At 40.0% G+C, this 19716-nt stretch overlaps 1 protein-coding gene across 1 annotated transcript in view; it reads left to right on the forward strand.

Moving 5' to 3' along the window:
• The window catches only part of LOC150091061 (dual oxidase-like), a 299603-nt gene extending 283832 nt beyond the window's left edge, over positions 1–15771 (forward strand). Inside the window, exons 28-30 of the mRNA XM_090381506.1 lie at positions 129–284; positions 3914–4042; positions 15363–15771. Coding sequence (XP_090237632.1) covers positions 129–284; positions 3914–4042; positions 15363–15488 — 411 coding nt within the window. The 3' untranslated portion in view covers positions 15489–15771. The remainder of the gene's footprint in view (positions 1–128; positions 285–3913; positions 4043–15362) is intronic.
• Positions 15772–19716: the final 3945 nt, after the last annotated feature.

Raw genomic sequence — 19716 nt, forward strand, 5'->3', positions numbered from 1 at the left:
TGAAACGTTTAACTGAAACACCCTGTATATACAGTATTTATCTACCATACTGTTAATTTTAATAGAAGAGCACAGTGAAAAATGGTTTTGTGCTTACTGGTATTTTATGGATTTTATTTTTGTTGCAGGTGTATTTTCTGTGGATATGTCCATCCCATCGTCATTTTGAATGGTTCATTGATGTGCTACGTGACGTTGAGAGGAAAGACGTTACAAATGTATTGGAAGTACACATATTCATTACTCAGTTTTTCCACAAGTTTGATCTCCGCACAACAATGCTGGTAAATCAATATAGTGTGTTGGTTGGTTAGTTGGTTTGAGATTTGTAACGCATGAGACAACTCTGATCGTACAACGCCAGTCAATATGATTGATACGAGTTTGTGCACAAACGCACTTCTGTGTGTATATATATATATATATATTTATGAATATGGAAAGAGAGAAAGTTAATAAATTGCAACAAGCGTTTTAATACTTATGGGCCAATGCAGTTGCTGGGGCAATTATGCATTACGACCATAATGTGTATAACATATTTTGTGTAATAGTAAAGATAATATAGAAGGTAATTCAAGTAGACAATACCAAGTTGGATTTAAAGAAACGCAAGGGATATAAATATATTAAAAAAAAAAAATATATATATATACATAAAACTTACCGTTGTCTACCCACAATCTAGATGACTTCAACTGGGGCCAAAAACCCAGACTGAAGGCAAAAAACGACAAGGAGTTCTTTGTTTCTGTAGTGATCAATATCTGCTAAGATATATAAAAAATCCAGAGATTAAGTAATTTGAATCTAAACCAATTAAAGGTAGTTAAATTTTTTGAATCAAAAAGAAGATATTATAAATGTAAGCATATATTGAACATCGTTGACCCGACAGAGAACGTAATTTAATAATTAAAATAAGAATAAATGTAAAGTATAAAGCATATCTACCGTATCCAGGACATAATGTAACAACTGGTCGTTATGAAATAATAATCCCTCTAGTGAGTATATATATGTGGTGACCCCTATGTGATGGATATGGTAAAAATAAATAAATAATTAATTAAAGTTAAGTTAACGCAAAGAGAAATATGCAGATAGTAAGAATAAAAACTAATAGAGTAGGAATAATAAAACCTGAACTCCATAAAGGCGAAAAATTTAGTAGTATAAATAAGAAATAGTTTCTCCTACATCCTCGGATTACCCTAATAATTTCGGAGAAATAAGAACAAAGAGTGTAGGATAGCTTAAAGACAATACAAGATATAAGTTGTAGCTCGGGTATGCCCAGGATCGCAAACCCGTTCCTATAGTAGGATCCTGAGCTGAATTTGCATGTCACCTTAGCGTGAACTTAATATAGATATTTTATAATCACACTGTATATACAGTGTGATTATAAAATAAGATAAGATAAAATAAAATAAAACAAAATAAATGATACACTATAATTTGCAGGCCGGTGGGTACAAGTTTTCTAAGCCGTAACACACCAAGAAAGCAAAGTGTATCCTATGTATATAATATACATTGCTCTAAATCCGTAATTATATTGAAGCAATGGGTTCAGAAAATAAATTTCTGAAATTAATTATATCGATCGCCTTCCCGAAGTGGTATTTCAGGTAAGCGATAGAGAAATTATTATTTATCAACTTATTGTACAATGCTATTATGTTTGCTGGACAGGTTGTTTTTATTGCAAATATAAGCAATCCTCAGACATTGGGATAAAATGATATTAGCATGCACTGATTTCGATATATTAGATCTCCAGTTTGTAAGGCCGACTACATTGAAATTAAATGCGTCTCTTTTATTATATATGTTTACATCTATATCATTATGGAATATTTCTATACGAAGATCCAGGTAATTTGCAATAGTATCAGAACTATTAGTTTTTTCAATACAAGTTCTTTGGATATAATTTGCTGTAATCCTGAACGAAATGCGGACAATTAAACACACATAGATCATCTACGTATCTGTATATAAGTAGGTTATCTTGGAATGTTCTTTCTGTAGAATATAGATAGAGATTTGTAGTTATGCAGGACGCTGGACTTCCCATAGGGGTGCCATTCACTTGTAAGTATAACGAAATTCCGTCATATACGTAATTCTTAAAAATACATAAATTTATTAGAGTATCCTAGTAGGTTAAATCAAACTTTATAGCATTTTTATGTTCCAAATATAGTTTTTGGAGAACATCTTTTAAATTGTCGAGATTGATACTAGTGAATAAACGGTTAAAATCAAATGTTTGTATTTGCTGAATATTGTTATTTTTTATTGCATTTATAATCGGTAAGTTGTTATTTATTATAATAGTTTTATTTACATTATTTAATAGTTTTAAGTAACTTTTCTAACGCTTTACATGGAATTTTAGCATAACTATCTCTACATGATGTTATGAATCTAAATGCAATAGGTGATTTATGAAATTTAGGTGCACCATATATAAACGGATATTTTAGGTTATTGTACTTTAACTTTAATTTTTTATGCAATGCTATTAGTTTTTTGATTATTACATTAGGGGAAGATGCTATGTATTTGTATGTGCTACTACATTGCAGTTCATTTTTAATAATTTCTATGTAATATGACTTACATATAATTGCAAGCAGCGTTGTCAACCGGAGTAATTACAAAATGTTTGAGCCGCTTATTTTATTAATTTTGTATTATTTAGATTATCGTAGAACATTTAGGTAAACTGATACACCGTAGAACATTTAGGTAAACTGATCTAGTGATCGCGTCCACCTTCTCGCGGACCACACAGGAATGTAGATTCTGGTCATTATGTGCTCCACGAATGAGTAAACATCGCAAAAAAATAATAAATAAATAATACATGCTTACTATATTATACTAATTCTGAAAGGAAATCCCTCCACTCTATGACGAGAGTCGAAAGTAGACCTCGTCGCAAGAGAGACAAGTGAAGAAACTATTATACCGCCATGGAGGACTCCACTTTTGTGGAAATTTCATCGCATGAAAACAGTGAATAATATGGCAACGTAACACTTCCTGCCGTCTCATTAAAATAACGTCTCGTTTAACTTATTTTATGAAAACCCGATACCAACTATTTCGACTAGTACAGAAATCTAATAGAAAAGATAATCTGTCGATTGTAATCGAGAATTCTGTGAACTAATGTATCCATCCAAATGGAGCCAAATTTCGTTATCTAGGAGGAAGTATTCAGTTCCATGAAATACTGGACATCACCAATGTGGTCTAGCGAGTAATTCACGTACCGTTTTACTTTATAGGGATGCAAGTTCTTCAGAGCACCCTATAAGCAGATTCAATAGACATTCCTGGCTATCTTGAAAATATTTTATTTTCCAGGGAGCCAGGATTTTCTTCACATCATCTTGCAGAGCATGTCATATAACATAGAGAATCATTTTGAACCTCCAGCCAGAATACTCCAGAGTTCCTCGGGCTCTGAATCAGCTTCAGTCAGAGGTTCCACTGCCATTATACGACACAGGAAAGTTTCAATTTCTACTCAGAAAAGGAAGTGCACTAAAATACAGCATTACAGCTTTTATCATTTTTTTTTTTTTTTTTTAAATTTTATTGTAAAGTACTTCTATCAACTTCGGCAACTATATCAGTTTAGTCTTTAGAGTTCAATGGATAGGCATTACCACCGTATAGTCCTTAGCGAAGTATTACTGTATTACCTTTCTTGCATCGTTACTATGCATTGTATATCACAGGTTGTATTAGTTTTTCAATGTTTTGCGCATTACCCCAGCTAAGCAACAGACAATATAGTATAGAATCAAAGAATAACTTTTTCTTCTTGTTTTGAATTATGTAAAGTGTAATTTACACATCATCCTCCCCTCCTTTGTTTTCTTTATTGTAGTATATTTGTGAAAACCACTTCCAGAGGATATCTAATCGAAGTATGTTCACTGGACTGAATGCTGTTAATCACTTTGGAAGACCAGATATGACGTCCTTCCTCAAGTTTGTTCAGCAGCAACATTCCTATGTAAGTATTATGACACTTTTTTAATGAAGAAATCATTTATATTTATATAATCTCTCATACGCCTGGAACATTTCCATAATTCGCATTTGCTTGAGATTTGTACTTGCTATTCCATCGAGCATCTCACATATTGTGGATATATGTATCTCATTACTGGCTTGTCAGGTATTTCACTAATTGTGCCTTATTACCCATTGATGAGGCGACAATAAGCACCAAAACTAACCGTATTTAGGGTTGCGACCTCTCCGGGTTTACAGCCTAATGAACAAGTGAACTAAAATACAGTAATACAACATTTATGTTAATTTCTTACTGGGTTTTGTTGTCATTTCTATGGTTGATAAGGAAAAAATAAAATTTCCATTCCATTTTCAAATGAATGTGATGTTATTTACAAAATTGGTTAATATTTTATTTTTTTTATGTAAACCCCAAACACGAGAGGTATTAGAACCTATAGTACTTAGTACAGTGCTTGGGTTGGAGGTTGAGAAGACGAAAGAAGATATTTGTTGACATTGAACTTGAACTTCTGTAGACTGTAATTTTCAAGAAATCCGTATGAAGTTTTTCCAGAAAACGGCAGTTGAATGAATAAACGAGGAAGACGAAAAAAGTTGGTTCTGTGAGTTTGAAGTTGGACAGTAAATGGATATTGACTGGTGGCAGTACGTTGGCTAGTATGTTGGCTAGTGGCGGCACGTGTTCGGACTGTTTTGAAAGAGAGAGCGGGAATTATAGAATCCAATTCAGAAGAACAGTGCCCATGGAAGTATCTGTACAAGAGGCATGCCGACCGGGCTAGCCGGTTGGGTAAAGTACCTGCCTAGAAACCCAAAGGTCGCGGGTTCGAATCCCGCCTCGGGCTTGGATCAAAGTACTGCAACAACCTTGGGAGGTGCATTATGGCCACAGAAGCCGATGCGCCAACAACTACAAAAAAAAAAAAAAAAAACATGAAGAAGCATGCAGCAGAAACAGTCTATGAGACAGCGATTGGAGAGACTCTTTTAGAGATGAATCATTAATTAACCTAACTGCCCTCTTCTGAATGGAATCAAGAAGCCTGAGAGAGGTTTTGGGGGCATCACCCCAGATTTGGGAACAATATTCCATGGAAGGGCGGATTTGCGATTTATACAGAGTGAGCAGCTGTTTGGAAGAAAAGTAACGCCGAGAGCGAAAGAGAAAACCAAGTTTTTTAGATGCAGAGGAAGCAATATTTGTAATGTGCTTGTGCCAAGAGAGATTAGAAGTCAGGGTAATCCCCAAAAGAGATATCATTTTGCCTAGAAATCGGAGTGTCACTAAAGATAAGCATAGGAGCAGAAGAATCCTTTTTGTGAGATGATTATTATTATTATCATTATTAGCCATATGGTACAAGGAAGCCTGAGGCTTATGCTGCACCAGCCAAAAGAAAAATTTCTGAGTTACCCTGAGAGAGAACGAAAAGCAGAAGCAGAGATATAAGACAAGACTGAGTTTTAGAAGGGTTGAAATCAACTAAGTTCTCTTTTCCCCACTGAAGAATTACCCGAAGATCGGCATTTAAGGAATTGGTAGCAGATTTTCGAGAAGTTGAAGCTGATTGAACAGGACAAGGTTTCTTAAAATGGAAAGTGGAATGCAATGTGCTATCATCGGCAAAATTATGGATAGGATTTCCAGTCAATGGAAGAAGGTCATTAATACACAAGAGGAAAAGAGTGGGGGAAAGAAGTGATCCTTCGGGGACACCGGCATTAGTGGAGAAGTTAGAAGACAGAGAGCCATCTACCATCACCCTCAGTGAGCGATAAGAGAGCAAACTGCATAACCAATTACTAAAAACAGTTGGCAAACCATAAAATGGAAGCTTGTTTAGAAGACCTTTATGCCAAACACGATCGAAAGCCTTTGAGATGTCAAGAGCAACTACTTGTGTTTCACTGAACCTTTCCATTGAATTAGTCCATTAATCGGTAACATAAGCCAGAACATCACCAGTGGATCGACACTGACAGAATCCATACTGGCGATCGTTGATCAGACGGAAGGTTTCTAGGTAGTTTAAGAGTTGGCGGTTAATTGATTTCTCCAGTACTTTAGGAAGAGTAGAAGTAATTGCAATGGGACGATAATTGGATGGGAGGGATTTGTCACCCTTTTTAGGAACTGGCTGGATATGGGCAAATTTCCAAGCAAAAGGAAAAACACCTTTGGAATATGAAAGTGAAAAAAAGGCGGCAAAGAATAGGAGTAAGTTCAGAAGCACAGGTTTTGAGAACAAGAGGAGAAATACCATCGGGACCTGGAGCTTTCTTAGCATCAAGTTTCTTCAAAATCCTTCTGACATCCTTTTGACGGAAGACCACAGGGGGCATTGAATGGAGGGTGTTGGGAATGGTGGGAGGTGTTTTACCAAGATCATTAATATATGAGTTGGAAGAAAAATGGAATGCTAGCAGGTCAGCTTTATCCTTGGCTGAAGTGACAACAGAACCATCTGGTTTGGACAGAGGTGGGATCAGAGATGGGCAAAAGTTGCGGCCAATAGCTTTGGCAAGGGACCAGAATGCTCGGCTACCATTAGGGCAAGAAGCAAGTTTTCTACTCCTAGCCTGTTCAAACTCAAGTTTGGATTGATTAATAACCGCTTAACAATTGTTGCGAGCTTTGGTGTAGGCAGAAAATGAAACTGAAAAATTAGAAACAAGCCAATTACGATATGCAACATTCTTCTCTTGAACAGCCTTAGCACATTTATTGGAAAACCAAGGTTTAGATAAAAGACGAGATTTTAAAGTGGAGTGTGGGATAAAGGATTCCATTCCTGCAAGAATAATTTCACTGACACGATCTGAGCAAACGTTGACATCAGAAGTTTTGAAACAGTAATCCGACCAAGGAAAAGAAGAAAAGAAATCTTGCAGGTTATCCCATTTTGCATTCTTGTAATGCCGAACAACATGAGGTTGGGAATAGCCATGAGATAAAGGCTCCATTGGAGAAGAGACAATCACCAAGTTGTGATCTGAGGTGCCTAAAGGACCACTCACTTCGACCGTATACTTAGATGGGTTGTCTGTGAGAAAACGATCAAGCGTGTTGGCTGTATGGTTAGGATTGTCCGTTATTCTTGTCGGTAAATGAACAATCTGTGCAAGGTCATTAGTGATTGCAAAATCCTCAGCATCTCGACCAGCTGGGTCACACACAACGAAAAATTTTAAATGCCAAACTCGACACACTTGCAACCTCTTTCGGCCTAACTAGATTCAAGAATTTCCCCCCCCCCCTCTATATATATACAGGGTGATTCACTACCAGTGCGACAAACTTGTAGGAGGTGTAGGGGGCACAAAGACGAATCGGAATCACATAGCATTGCAGGGTCCGAAATGCCTTCGTCATGCGGTAGAAGACGTTGAACGGGAGGTTGCGTATATACACTCAATTATCACTGAATGATGATCATCCCATCCGCGATGGACCATGCCGCATAGCTCGCAGCATTAATTTGCATCTGGTCGTGATAGTAAAAGTGAAAAAGTAGTTATGTGACGTAATAAAGATATCACGGGGTTTTTAAAAGGGCATGATTGTAGGAGCTCGTGCGTCGGATGCTTCCATAGTGGAAACGGCACGTCTTCCCGGTTCCTCACGGACCACCGTAGTTAAGGCGTACAAAGAATGATGTCGAACTACCTCCCACTGACAGAACTATAAAGTATTACGCAAGGCAGATGTTCGTGGTAAGCTAAGGGTGCAGTGTGTTATTGTGGGCTCAACGGCAGTTTATTGTGCGACAGCTGACATCGCAATACAATATAGAGAATGCAAGAACAGTGTCACACACTGTTCTTGCATTCTCTATATTGTATTGCTGTGTCATAACGCTGCGTCACACACTCAGACATGTGTTATGTGGACATGTGTTTAACGCTGCGTCACACACTCGTGTTTAACGCTGCGTCACACAATAACGCTGCATCACACACTCAGACATGTGTTATGTGGACATGTGTTTTTGTAAAGGGCGGCTCCTAGAACGTCTGTTCAACTCCTCGTATCTCTGTGAAGAACAGTATCACTACAAATGGGCCAGATATGTGTGTGACGTAGGTTTGTGTGTGTTCTGTTGTTCTGTTCTGGCCTCTTGGCTACCCAGAAGCATCAATCACCTGGACAGATGAAACAAAATAAATTAAAAAATAAAAAATAACAATTAATAAAATAAAAACAAATATAGATAATTAAAAATTTTAGATTAGTAAAAAAAATTTAAGCTGCTGTCTGGGGATCCCCATTCGTAGCCTGCGTTATTCTGTAGGAGGCTTTCCTGGGCGTGAATACTTGCGTCGAGAAGTTCTGGAAGGCAGCAAGGTTCTGTGGCGTCTGTAACAGAATGTCCAGTTGATTTTCAGTGAGAGGGATGGTATTTGCTAGGTCTTGCCTCAGGTCCTCGTAGAGAGCGCACTCGAAGAGAAGGTGGAACCAATTCTCCTTGGCCCCGCAATAGCAAACGTCTATGGGTATTAGTCTTGGTTGAAAGAGCTTCTCGTTCAATGAGCCATGCCCAGTGACTAGGAATGATGTCTCAAGAGTTAGACAGAGCCACTTCTGCGCTGATTTAGAGGAGGGGAAAGTCACATCCGGCAGGAATCTCCTTGTAACTGCTCCCTTGGTGGAAGTGTCCCATCTTCTCTGCCAGATGTTTATCATCTCATTATAACAGCGTGTTTTCTCTGCCTTAGGGTCAGTGTCCAGGTTTAGCTCAATGTCCAAGATCTTGGTCGGAATTTTCTTGTTGATTCTAAATGTCAGGCCACGGAAGGTTACATACAGGTCCAGTGGAAGGGTCCCAGCTAAGACCTGGATAACAGCAGTGGATACTGTCCTGCATACCCTATGGGTAGCCAGAAGCATTATCCTTTGTATAGAGCCTAATTTGCCTATCATGTTTACCAATCTAGCTCGATGGAACCAAGCACCTGCAGCATACGTCACGATCGGAAGGAAAACGGCTTTATAGTACAGCTGAAGCGACCCCTTGGACAGGCTCCATTCGTTCCTGGTGATTCTGATGATTGAGCCTGAAAACTTTTTCACCTTGGAGCTGAGATGGATGAGGTGGGGATGAAAGCTTAATTTATGGTCCAGAACCACCCCTAGCACAGTGGTCTAGGAATGATGTCTCAAGAACAATTGTGTGAACAATGGGAAGTTGTACCCTAGAGACTTTAACTTGCGGAGGCCGCCTGAGATCCAGCGTATTTTTAAACAGCATCATTTTAGTCTTGCTTGGATTTATCTGTAGTTTATTTAGAGCATCCCAGGAAGAGAGGTCGTCAAGGACCTGATTAGCATTGTCCTCTATGGCTCTGCGTGAGCGGCCGGACACCACAATCGTGAGATCGTCCGCAAAAGCAACAATCTTGGAATTGGCAAAGGAGCGGGAAAGCTAGTCTTGTAGGATCATGTTCCACACGAGAGGTCCCAGAACTGAGCCCTGAGGGCATCCCCGGGTGATTGGCCTGGAGACATGATAGTATTTTGACTTTAGAACTACTGTTCTATCTGAAAAGTAGCTTTGGAAAAGTTTATAGAGATGGCTGGAACAGGAGGCTGTCCGGAGGCGTACCAGAGCATTGCCCCACCAGACAGTGTCAAACGCGCCCTCGAAGTCAATGAAGATGGCAAGTTCAAATTTTGCTTCGGAATTTTCTATGTGCAGAACTAGATCGAAGAGGCCTCCTCACAGGATCGTCCTGGAGTGAATCCATACTGGCAGGGGGAGAGCAGATTCTGTGCTTAAAAGAGAGCTGTGGCCCTGAGCGCCAATAGCCACTCCAGTATTTTGCCAAAGTTTGCAAGTAGCGCAATTGGACTGTGAGAGCGCGGGTCAGTAGGGTTTTTATGCTGCTTCTTAATTAGTCTCAGTAGCGAGATCTTCCAATCCACAGGAAAACATCCTTCCTGAAGACATTTGTTGTACAGTAAGAGTATATACTCCGGCCGAAGCTTGTGGAGACGGAGGGTGAAACTGTATTCGATGAGATCTAATCCTGGACATTTTTGGATGTTAATATTTTGGAGAACTGCTGATAATTCTTCCAAGGTGAAAGGTTCTGTGGTTTCATCTGATTCATAACTGTTGTTTGCAGTACGAATGGCAGTATGTTCAGACAAGTCCTGTGCAGTGTCGTCTAGTGGAAATAACTTATCAAGGATGTGACTGGCTGAGTCCTGCCAGTTGGAAGTCTCCCGGGAGTCTGTAATCACTGTGCTGAAGATGTCCGGAGTGTAGGTTTTGTCCCGCATGATCTTGTAGACTAGGCCCCACGGATTCGTCGTACCAGATTCTCTGACAAAGTCAGACCATGTTGCCTTCTTCCTAGCTGCAACAGCCTTTGCGTATTCATTTTTCTTAGCTATGTAGTCGCTGTATAGTCGTGCTACTTCTGACGCTGGCCAGTCACGGTGTCGCTGGTAAAATCGGAGAGCTCGGTTTACGGACCGTCTAAGCAAGGTGAGTTACGGAGTCCACCAAGGGCATACAGTGGGACGGAAGATTTTCTTCTTGGCGGATTTATAAGAAGCCTTCAGGACAGCTTGCTGCAGAGTGGTAACTAATTCGTCAGCGGAGCAGACACTGTTTTGGGTTGGATCCGTGAGAGGGAAATCTGAGACACTCAGACGTATGGGATTCCAAAGCAGACGACCCATGAGACAACCTTTCCTCACCGCTGATCATCGTCGACATCGAATGCTGTGGTGCCTACAACTCGCTGTTTGTACAATGGAGGACTGGAAACGAGTGGGCTGGTGGGATAAGTCCAAATACCTGGTGCAACACGCCGACGGACGCCTTCGTGTGTGGCCCAAGAAACATGAGTCCATGGACCCATCGTGCATGGTGCCCACTATCCAGGCTGGTGGCGGTGGGTATCGGTTCTTAATATCGGGTATGTTTAGCTGGCAAGAATTAGGACTCCGGGTGCGTATGGGTCAACGTTTTTTCGTTGGTGAGGTCTACCGTGTCTGCGTGGGTAGCACAGTGGTATCGTCACCGTCCTAGACACACCGGGTGGAAAACGCCCAGATTCGAATCCCGTCGATGACGCGAGGGATTTTTATGGGTTTTTTTTTCTCTCCGTGGCTGAGTTAGTCAGTCTTAGACGTAGACAGCAAGGTTTTCCCCCCTTTCGTCCGGCCAAATCAAACAGGCAAATCAACCAGAGAACACATGCAATTTACACACAATACACATGGGTATATGTAATAACTTACCGGGTGACCCTAATGTAATAGTTTGGTTTGGTGAAATCTACTGGCAGCTCTTAAGAGACCATGTGCACCCTGCCATTTTGCACTTTTTCCAGAATAGAAACGGGATCTTCCAAGACGATAAATGCGCCGTGTCATCGGGCCCGAAATGTTCACGAACGTTTCGATGAACACAGTGAAGATATCACCCATCTTGATTGGCCTCCAAATTCGCCTAACCTGCAATTGAATACCTGTGATATGTTTTGGAACGGAAAGTGAGACGTATGGACACACAGCCATCATCTATTCCAACACTGTGGAAAGGCTGCATGGCTGCAGATCCGTCTTCAGACATACTGTATAGTGCAGTCAATGCTTAGACAAATAGCTGCGGTTATCTTTGTGAACGGTAACCCAATATGTTATTAGTTAGGTGTCATAATTCAGTGAACACGGTATATTTTAATTTTATAATGAAGTTCATATATTTTAAAGCTTTTCAGTAGCAGTAAGACTTGTATAATAATTTACAAAGTATTATGGAATGAACTTAAAAAAATTACGGAATATAAATTAATAAAATATTACAGTAATTAAGAAGTTCAAAAACTTTATTTACTATTAAACTTAAGAATTTAGGCTTACAAGATAAAGAAAAGAATGCTACTTCGCAGAAATAGCTTTACAAAAGTTGAGACTCAGATTTATAATATATGACAGAAAATAACTACTCTATATAAAATTTCCTAAATTAAATGTTAAAGTTTCCGTAAAAAAAAAAAAAAAAATCTACTAACTCTCAACACAATCCTCCTACAATCCTTTAGAAGTGTAGAACAAAATCCACCAGACGACAGAGCTCTTTGGGGTCAACTATTAGACAAGAAAGAATATTTACACACACAAAAAAAAAAAAAAAAGTTTGGGAGATCAGAGGGACAACTTCATCAGGGATATGTAATCCCGGTCTACGCCGCATTGAATATTATTGTAGGTCATGCTTGTTACGTCTCTTCTACAATAGAGTCAAGGATTAGAACATCTTTAGAATATTCTAATCCTTGACTGATCTTGAACTTGCTTTCTTGGTTTGAGGGACCATCACAGTGGGTAACACAGTGGATATAATCGCCATCCTGCCCTACCGATTGGAAAAGTGATTAATAATGCAATAAATTTTTATGGGCTTTTTTTCAGTGTGGTTGAGTCGGTCTCAGGCGAGGGCCGTCCCTGACATTCAGATTTTACACTCAATTACACAGGTAATATACCGACGCTTCATAGCCTTAGTTGCTTTGGCACTTAACGCCTACCTAGCCTAACTGATTTAGAAAGATAAGGTTTTCACAGTGAATCCAAAATACTCATGTTACTATTTCAGTATTTTTTTTTTTTTTTTTTTTTCACCACTGGAATAAAATCACCTTTATTATTCCTACTTATGTTTTTTGTTTTGCATCCTGCGACTAGTGCTGGTACCAGGCGCACTGGGTAGTCATTATATGCAGCTATTATTTCTGGCTCTCTGACTATCCTACAGGAGAGAGTTTATTAGCAATCCTGAGCTATCCTACAGATTCGTGTTTATGAGTGATAAGGGCACACCTCATCGCACTGCAGCTGTTGATATGCTTTCGGAACGTGAGGACATTGTACCAGCGATTTAAATCCCATCGAACACATATGGGACTCTCTGGGGAGACGCCTAGCGGCACGTCCACACCCACCACAAAATATTCACCAGCTGAAGATGGCGCTGACAGAGGAATGGACAAGTTACCGCAAGAACTTATCAACAACACTGTTCTAAGTATGGACAGGCGGTGCAAAGCCTGCATCGACATTAGGGGTGGTCGTATCTCCTACTGAGGACCACCTGTTCCCTTTGTTCCATCTTTGGCAGTGATGCATCTGTATCATGGCAGCCATTGTTATGTTGCCGTTTTTGAATCAAGTCCCTCTGTACCGTTTTGTTTCCGTTGTTGTTTCCTTCATTTCTGTACCTCACAAGGTTCCTTTGGTATGCTTTGCCCTTATTCAGGCCACTCCTATGAGAAGCTACAGGTGAAAACCTGACTGGTCCTTAAATTTTGCACACCAGTGTAGTAATAATGTTTTAGGAGCATCAGCGACTAAGGCCATATTGCTTCATATATACTGTCTGTAAATTGCGTGTGCCTGCGCGGGTTGCACAGTGATATCGTCACCATCTTCCCCACATCGGGTGCACAGAAGTCCTGGGTTCGGATCCCGTCGATGACGCGAGGAACTTTAGTGGGCTTTTTTTAATTCCGTGGCTGAGTTAGTTGTTCTCAGGCGGAGACATCAAGGTCTCCCCCCCCCCAGAAACGGTTTTTTTTGTTCAGCAAAACAGACAATTAGACCAGAGAACAGACACAAATACGGGTATGTGTAAGAAATTACCGAGTGACCTTAATATAATAGTTCGGGTTTTTTTTTTTTTTTGTAAATTGCATGTGTTCTGTGGTCATTTTTTTGTTTGCTGATCGAAAAACCTGAGTTTCCGGGAGAAAAAAACTATGCTACCCTCGACTGAGATCGATTAACTCAGCCATGCTGTGAAGAGGCCCATAAAAATTCCTCACGTCATCCACGAAACTCGAACTCGGATCTTTCCACCTCGTGTGGGGAGGACGGCGGTTCAACCAACTGCGAATCTACAAGGACTTTCTGGAGTTCCTAGTAGGTGTTCTCTGGGAGGCTTATTGCTGCTAGATCCTTAGGTAGGCTCTTTGGCATCATGTCGGGGTTGACACAGTGACATTATTATTATACTGTTGCAGAAAAATAAACTTTATAAAACAGAAATGCAGTTGGCGAAGCTATAAGAAATAAATTCCAGTTACGCTTTGCGCAAACCCCTCCTCGAAGGCTGAAGCAAATATGGTGCTAAATAACTTCATGTGATTATCAATGAGATATTATCAAAGCTAAACTAAAGATCAAGTCTGTCAGCTTCACAACTAAAATTTTAGCAAAAGAAGTATCTAATTCATTGTGATTATTAATAATAGTGCAAGTTTTCTCTTTTTACTTTGGTGGAATTCTTAATGCATTTTTCGCCGACCGGGCTAGCCGAGTGGGTAAAGTACCTGCCCGGCAACCCAAAGGTCGCGGGTTCGATTCCCGCCTCGGGCTTGGATCAAAGTACAGCAAAAACCTTGCGAGGTGCAATATGGCCACAGAAGCCGATGCGCCAACAACTACCAAATCAAAAAAAAAAAAAAAAATACTGCATTTTTCCCTTGTTGCTTCTCCCCCCCTACCCGACAGTCTTCTGCTAGGGAGAGAGTGTACAACATGGTAAGTCTTAACTTAAATTAAAATAACTTAACTCATATTATGTAACCAAACTTGGTGTAAGGAGCTAGGCCCCTTAATTGAGTTTGTATTGTATATTTTTGATGGCTACTAATAAAGAAAATTTTTGTAACGTCAGTTCTTAACTTGGAACGTCTGGATTCTGATGATGATCACCATCAGAATCCAGAAGTGAAACATGAAAATGAAACTCAAAAGAGATCTGTAACGTTTCTAGTCTCTCGTTTCACCTTCTGAGGGGTCGAAGATCGCCTGTAGTCCTTGTGCAAGACATCTGAGAAGAGCCGGGTAGAGGCATTTCAGCGACTGAGATTCAGGAGTGCGCTGCTTCCAGCAATTTTTTTTTTTTTTTTTCGTTTAGTTGTTGGCGCATCGGATTCTGTGGCCATAATGCACCTCCCAAACTTTGGGAGGTGCATTATGGCCACAACTCTGATCCAATCCAGAGGCGGGATTCGAACACGCGACCTTTGGGTTGCCAGGCAGGCACTTTACCGTTTGTTCACCAAACTTCTGATATTATTCATTCTTTAAATATTATTTACCTATTGTAGCTGTAAAATCTCCTTGTAGAATAGTTTTATCACAACAGTTTTCTTGCTTTATTACAAGAAGTAGAAATTTTAATGATATGATCAGATAAAATTAAATAAACGTCTCAAAAATGTTTATGAAATAAAACATTTCTGTTTTTTATTATTTGGCTTATTTATTTATTTAGGTAAGCAAGGTTGGTGTGTTCAGTTGCGGTCCATCAGCACTAACGAAGAGCATCAGCAAGGCTTGCGAGACGGTTAACAAAGTTCGGAAGTTGCCGTACTTCATTCACCATTACGAAAACTTTTAATGCCACAAACTGTCTTCTTTAAACTAGCGGAATTGTGGTGCCATCTAGTGCCAGAAACATCAAAGTCTGGAAAATTAAATTGGGAGCTTCTAAATATAATAACTTGAAGGTGACGTCAAGCTCCTGAACTACCAAGAACAATATTCAAACCCATCACTGTGAAGTTAACCTGGTTTACGAAGGGCATCCCAAAGAATATTAGAGCGAAAATACTTTATTTTTCAAAGCAGTTTCATTCATCTAAGTTGTAATGTGAACACACACACACACACACACACTAAGAATATAGCTTTGCATTGGAAACACCTATCTAGTACAGCGTTTCGTAACCTTTAGCTCGCATCATCCTGGATACGTTATTGAAATCACTTCAAGGGATGCTGGAAAGTGTCCATAGGTATAGTAATCCATGCTGACTGCACAACATCTCACAGTTACGGATATTCCGCGGTAATGGATCGAAGTGTATCGCGTATCCCTGGAGACATAGTCTAATTGCAATGGTGAGGAGAGATGGTCACCATTAACGGGTGTGTAGTCAAAAACGATAGATCTATACGAGTCTCCAGTGAGGGGCATTGATAGGAGCAACATGAGGGCCAGTGTCTTCCATCCAAACATACTCAAGGCCATTACGCTTCCTCCAACCGGCCACCTGTACAATTGCTTCCTTTCAGCGGAGTTCGAGGCGTTGAATACGCCACACCTATCCATTCACGTGGTGCAATTGGAAATTGGATAAGAAAAACTGTTTTCAGTCATCTGCTCACATATGCCAGTAGCAAGGATATTCGTTGGGCTATCCGCTGTAATATCCCAACGGTGTGAGTTTATGACGCTTGGTACAGGTTCAAACGAGTAGTGCTGTCCCCCACGTTGTGTTGATTGATCAGGTACTCACTGTCACGTCTGTCCACTGGGCAGTATATTGGATCATCCTTCGCCACTGTGGCCAGCAACACATAACTGGCTGCATGGGAAATCCGTCTAGTGTTTCTTCCACGGTTGGCCCACACTTGATATACATACGAGTAACAGCTATACAGGAATACTGGAGGAAAGCTACGGGGTCCGAGATACTCGTCCCAAGTAATCACGCCTCGGCTGTCCCACCCCCATTGGAACTTTGTTAGATCATGTCTCCCTACCTTTCTTTACGCAGAACACCAGTCTACTGGACGCTGTAGTGCCAAGCTTTACCCTTATATATATCACCAGTTCGCTAAGTGAAGCTGGGGGCGGCAGACACTGGGCATGAAGTCACCGACTGGAGGGTGTCTCCAATGCAAAGCTATTTCAGTATACACACACTATGTTACGAAAAGCCATGGACACTTGTAGTTATGAATAGAACGTGTTTCACTGAAAGAAATTAAAGGCGTGTTAGTCCACCTTCGGCTGTAATGTGTTCTGCAAGACTACTAATTCCTCTTAGAAACCTGGTGGTACTGCGCTCCGCTCCCCTTTAAAGCATTCGTGAAGAGGATCGTCTTGGTCTTGCACTAATTCTGCGTCATCCTAAAGACATTCAACTGGGTTGAACTTGGGCTCTGTGCTGGTCACTGGAAATTTGCCAACCCTAGACCATGACACCACCTCTAAATTTTACAGCTGGGACAACACATTCAGGTAGTAAATGCTATCGAGGCATACTCCATACTGAAACACGTAATCGAACTGAAAGAGCGTGTAGAGCTTTTTTTTTCGCTCCACAGCACCGAATTCTGTTGATCCCCAGTCCAGATTTGGTATGTCTTGCACTATGCAAATCGATGGTGCGCGTTTGCTTTTGTTATCAAAGGCTTGTGGACTGCAGCTCTTCCGTGTAAATTTATGGCTTGTGCATGTAGCTGTCTATACGTTGTGCAGTTACGTGTTTGCCTGAGGCCACTCAGCTCTAAACTACGAATCTCTAAGGGACTGATGGCGAGATGAGATAATCAGTCGTTTCTGAGTGCGTCATTCAGTATTTTACCTACTTCGTCGGTTCTTAGACTCAGAGTCACTTATGGACTTTCACTTCTTCAGCACGGTGCCAGTTATCTACTTGGGAATCTTTAATTCCTGAGCAATAAGCACGCACAGTCATCCCCACGTGACATCCAACCATCATTCCCCTCGGAAACTTTGGAGCGCCATCTGAGTGCTCACAGTTCTATTGTACGTGTTTGAAAGGAATTCCGGGCGTGTCTCTGGTCACCTTTAGAGGTTATTTCTCATATTTCGTGATACATAATTTCCTGTGATCTACGGGGTGCCTATGACTTTTGGTAGATAGCGTATATATATATGTGGCTGCTTATTCCATCATATCAAATCTTCCTAACCACGCAAAATGTGATAACATAACATTTCACTTCAGCGTAGCCTACATATCATGGTTTTGAGAGAGAAAGAATAACAGTAACTAAAATGTCTCCAAGCTACAGAAATACAGTAGTTTGAAAAGTTGAAGGATGAAAGGGTTATAATTGTTCCTTTTTTGTACTTCGCTGATTTTGTGATTTTTAAATACCAATGGATATTGTCTCCCCTCCTATGTAATTTTAGACAACTATACCGTTGTTAATAGACTGTAAAAATGTAATTAATACTTTGTAAAAATTTAAAGTTATCAACAGTGTTTCGTCTTTGTATCTTATACATATGACTGGAAAGGTCGTGAAATAAGACTTGTAAAACCCAATACAAATAAAAGATATACTGTCTTGTTAATGTAGAACGAATAACAATAAACAATTGTTATTGCGGAAAGATATTTCTGAATAAACAGTGTATAATTAATTTCCTACACGATAAAGCTTTATTTTGAAGGCTTAACATCCACAAGAAACAGCATAGGCATAGTTTTTCAATAGAGATTGTTTCTTCTTCTGAAGAAGCAATGTCTATTAGCTACTTAAAAGTACCAAGCAAGTTACCGTTGAAAACAGTGAACTTTTTTAACGAGTTTCCTTTATATTGGGGTTTGCCAGTAGCACAATCATTATAATCCTTTTCCTCTCGAGGAACTTTCATGGGCATTTTTTTACTAAGTGGCTGAGTTACTCAACCTCGGGCAAGGAGAGAAAAAGGTCTACCTACTCAAGAAACAAGTCTTTTTCGTTATCAAAATAAACAATCCGACCTGAGAACAATTTACAAACATAATACAAGTGGATGAAATAATTCTCGGTTGGTCCTAATATGACAGCTTTCCCTTCGTATTAAAAAGCATAATCATACTAATCTGTATAAAACTGGATATCGTTGTGTGGTGTGATAGATTATTGTCATCATTGGTACAATACCAAGCGGCCATTGCTTACTTGGGAAGCCTGAAGTGGCAAAATCCATGTGTAATCTTCACATCAGAGTTTTGACTGTCTCTATCTCGTCTACCCTATAGTGCTCGTAAAATATCTTTTTAGGTTTTTAGGTTTTAACACGCTGCACCACGATGAAATAGGTTTGGTGTAGATATGTTATGTATGTGTTAATCACTAAAACAACTAAGGCTACAGTGAGACGATAGTATATTGCAGGAGTGGCCAACTAAATTTGTGATGCGATCTACTTTTTTCCTTCAAAATATGCCGCGATCTAACATTGCAAAAATTTCATTGCACAAGGTGCACAAATCGAGGGATGACTGTATATTTAAAATTCGTCGTGATCGACCGAAATTAAATCCGCGATCGACTCGTTGGCCACCCCTGGTATATTGTATCCACAGGTCGGTTTGCTGTTTGATGGACGAAAACACCCAGTTTCTAGGAGAAAATACCATTCAACCTTTGATTGAAACCGACTAACTGAACCATGTTCTGAAAGAAAACTTTAAAATTCCTCGCATCATTAACGCGACTCGATAAAATATTAAAATATTCTTTGTATTTCAAGGATAGAGGACTAGTGGTTGTTTTGTTTTTACGCAAAGGCTAAGGCCACGAGGCATGGTGTATTCTCTTTGTGCGTATCTTATAGTCAATTTTTCTGGACTAGATTAAAAACCCTAATTTCTATGGGAGGTAACAATAACCGTCCCACACAGCCTTCGAACTCGACCAAAGTCAATAAAAAAATTCTTGCGGTCTTCACTAGACTTAAACTCACACCTTTTCCACACGGTGTGAAACAGTGATCGTAGAAGAAAAGATTTCGCAGGTCATCTACTCGACAGTACACTGATCTTACCATATTTCAACTACCTTAGACGGCTTCTGAACCTGCTAATCTCATATCCCCC

Source organism: Mastigoproctus giganteus, chromosome 1 (genome assembly GCF_048544385.1).
Source record: "Mastigoproctus giganteus isolate SK-2022 chromosome 1, ASM4854438v1, whole genome shotgun sequence".
Lineage (NCBI taxonomy): Eukaryota > Metazoa > Arthropoda > Arachnida > Uropygi > Thelyphonidae > Mastigoproctus > Mastigoproctus giganteus.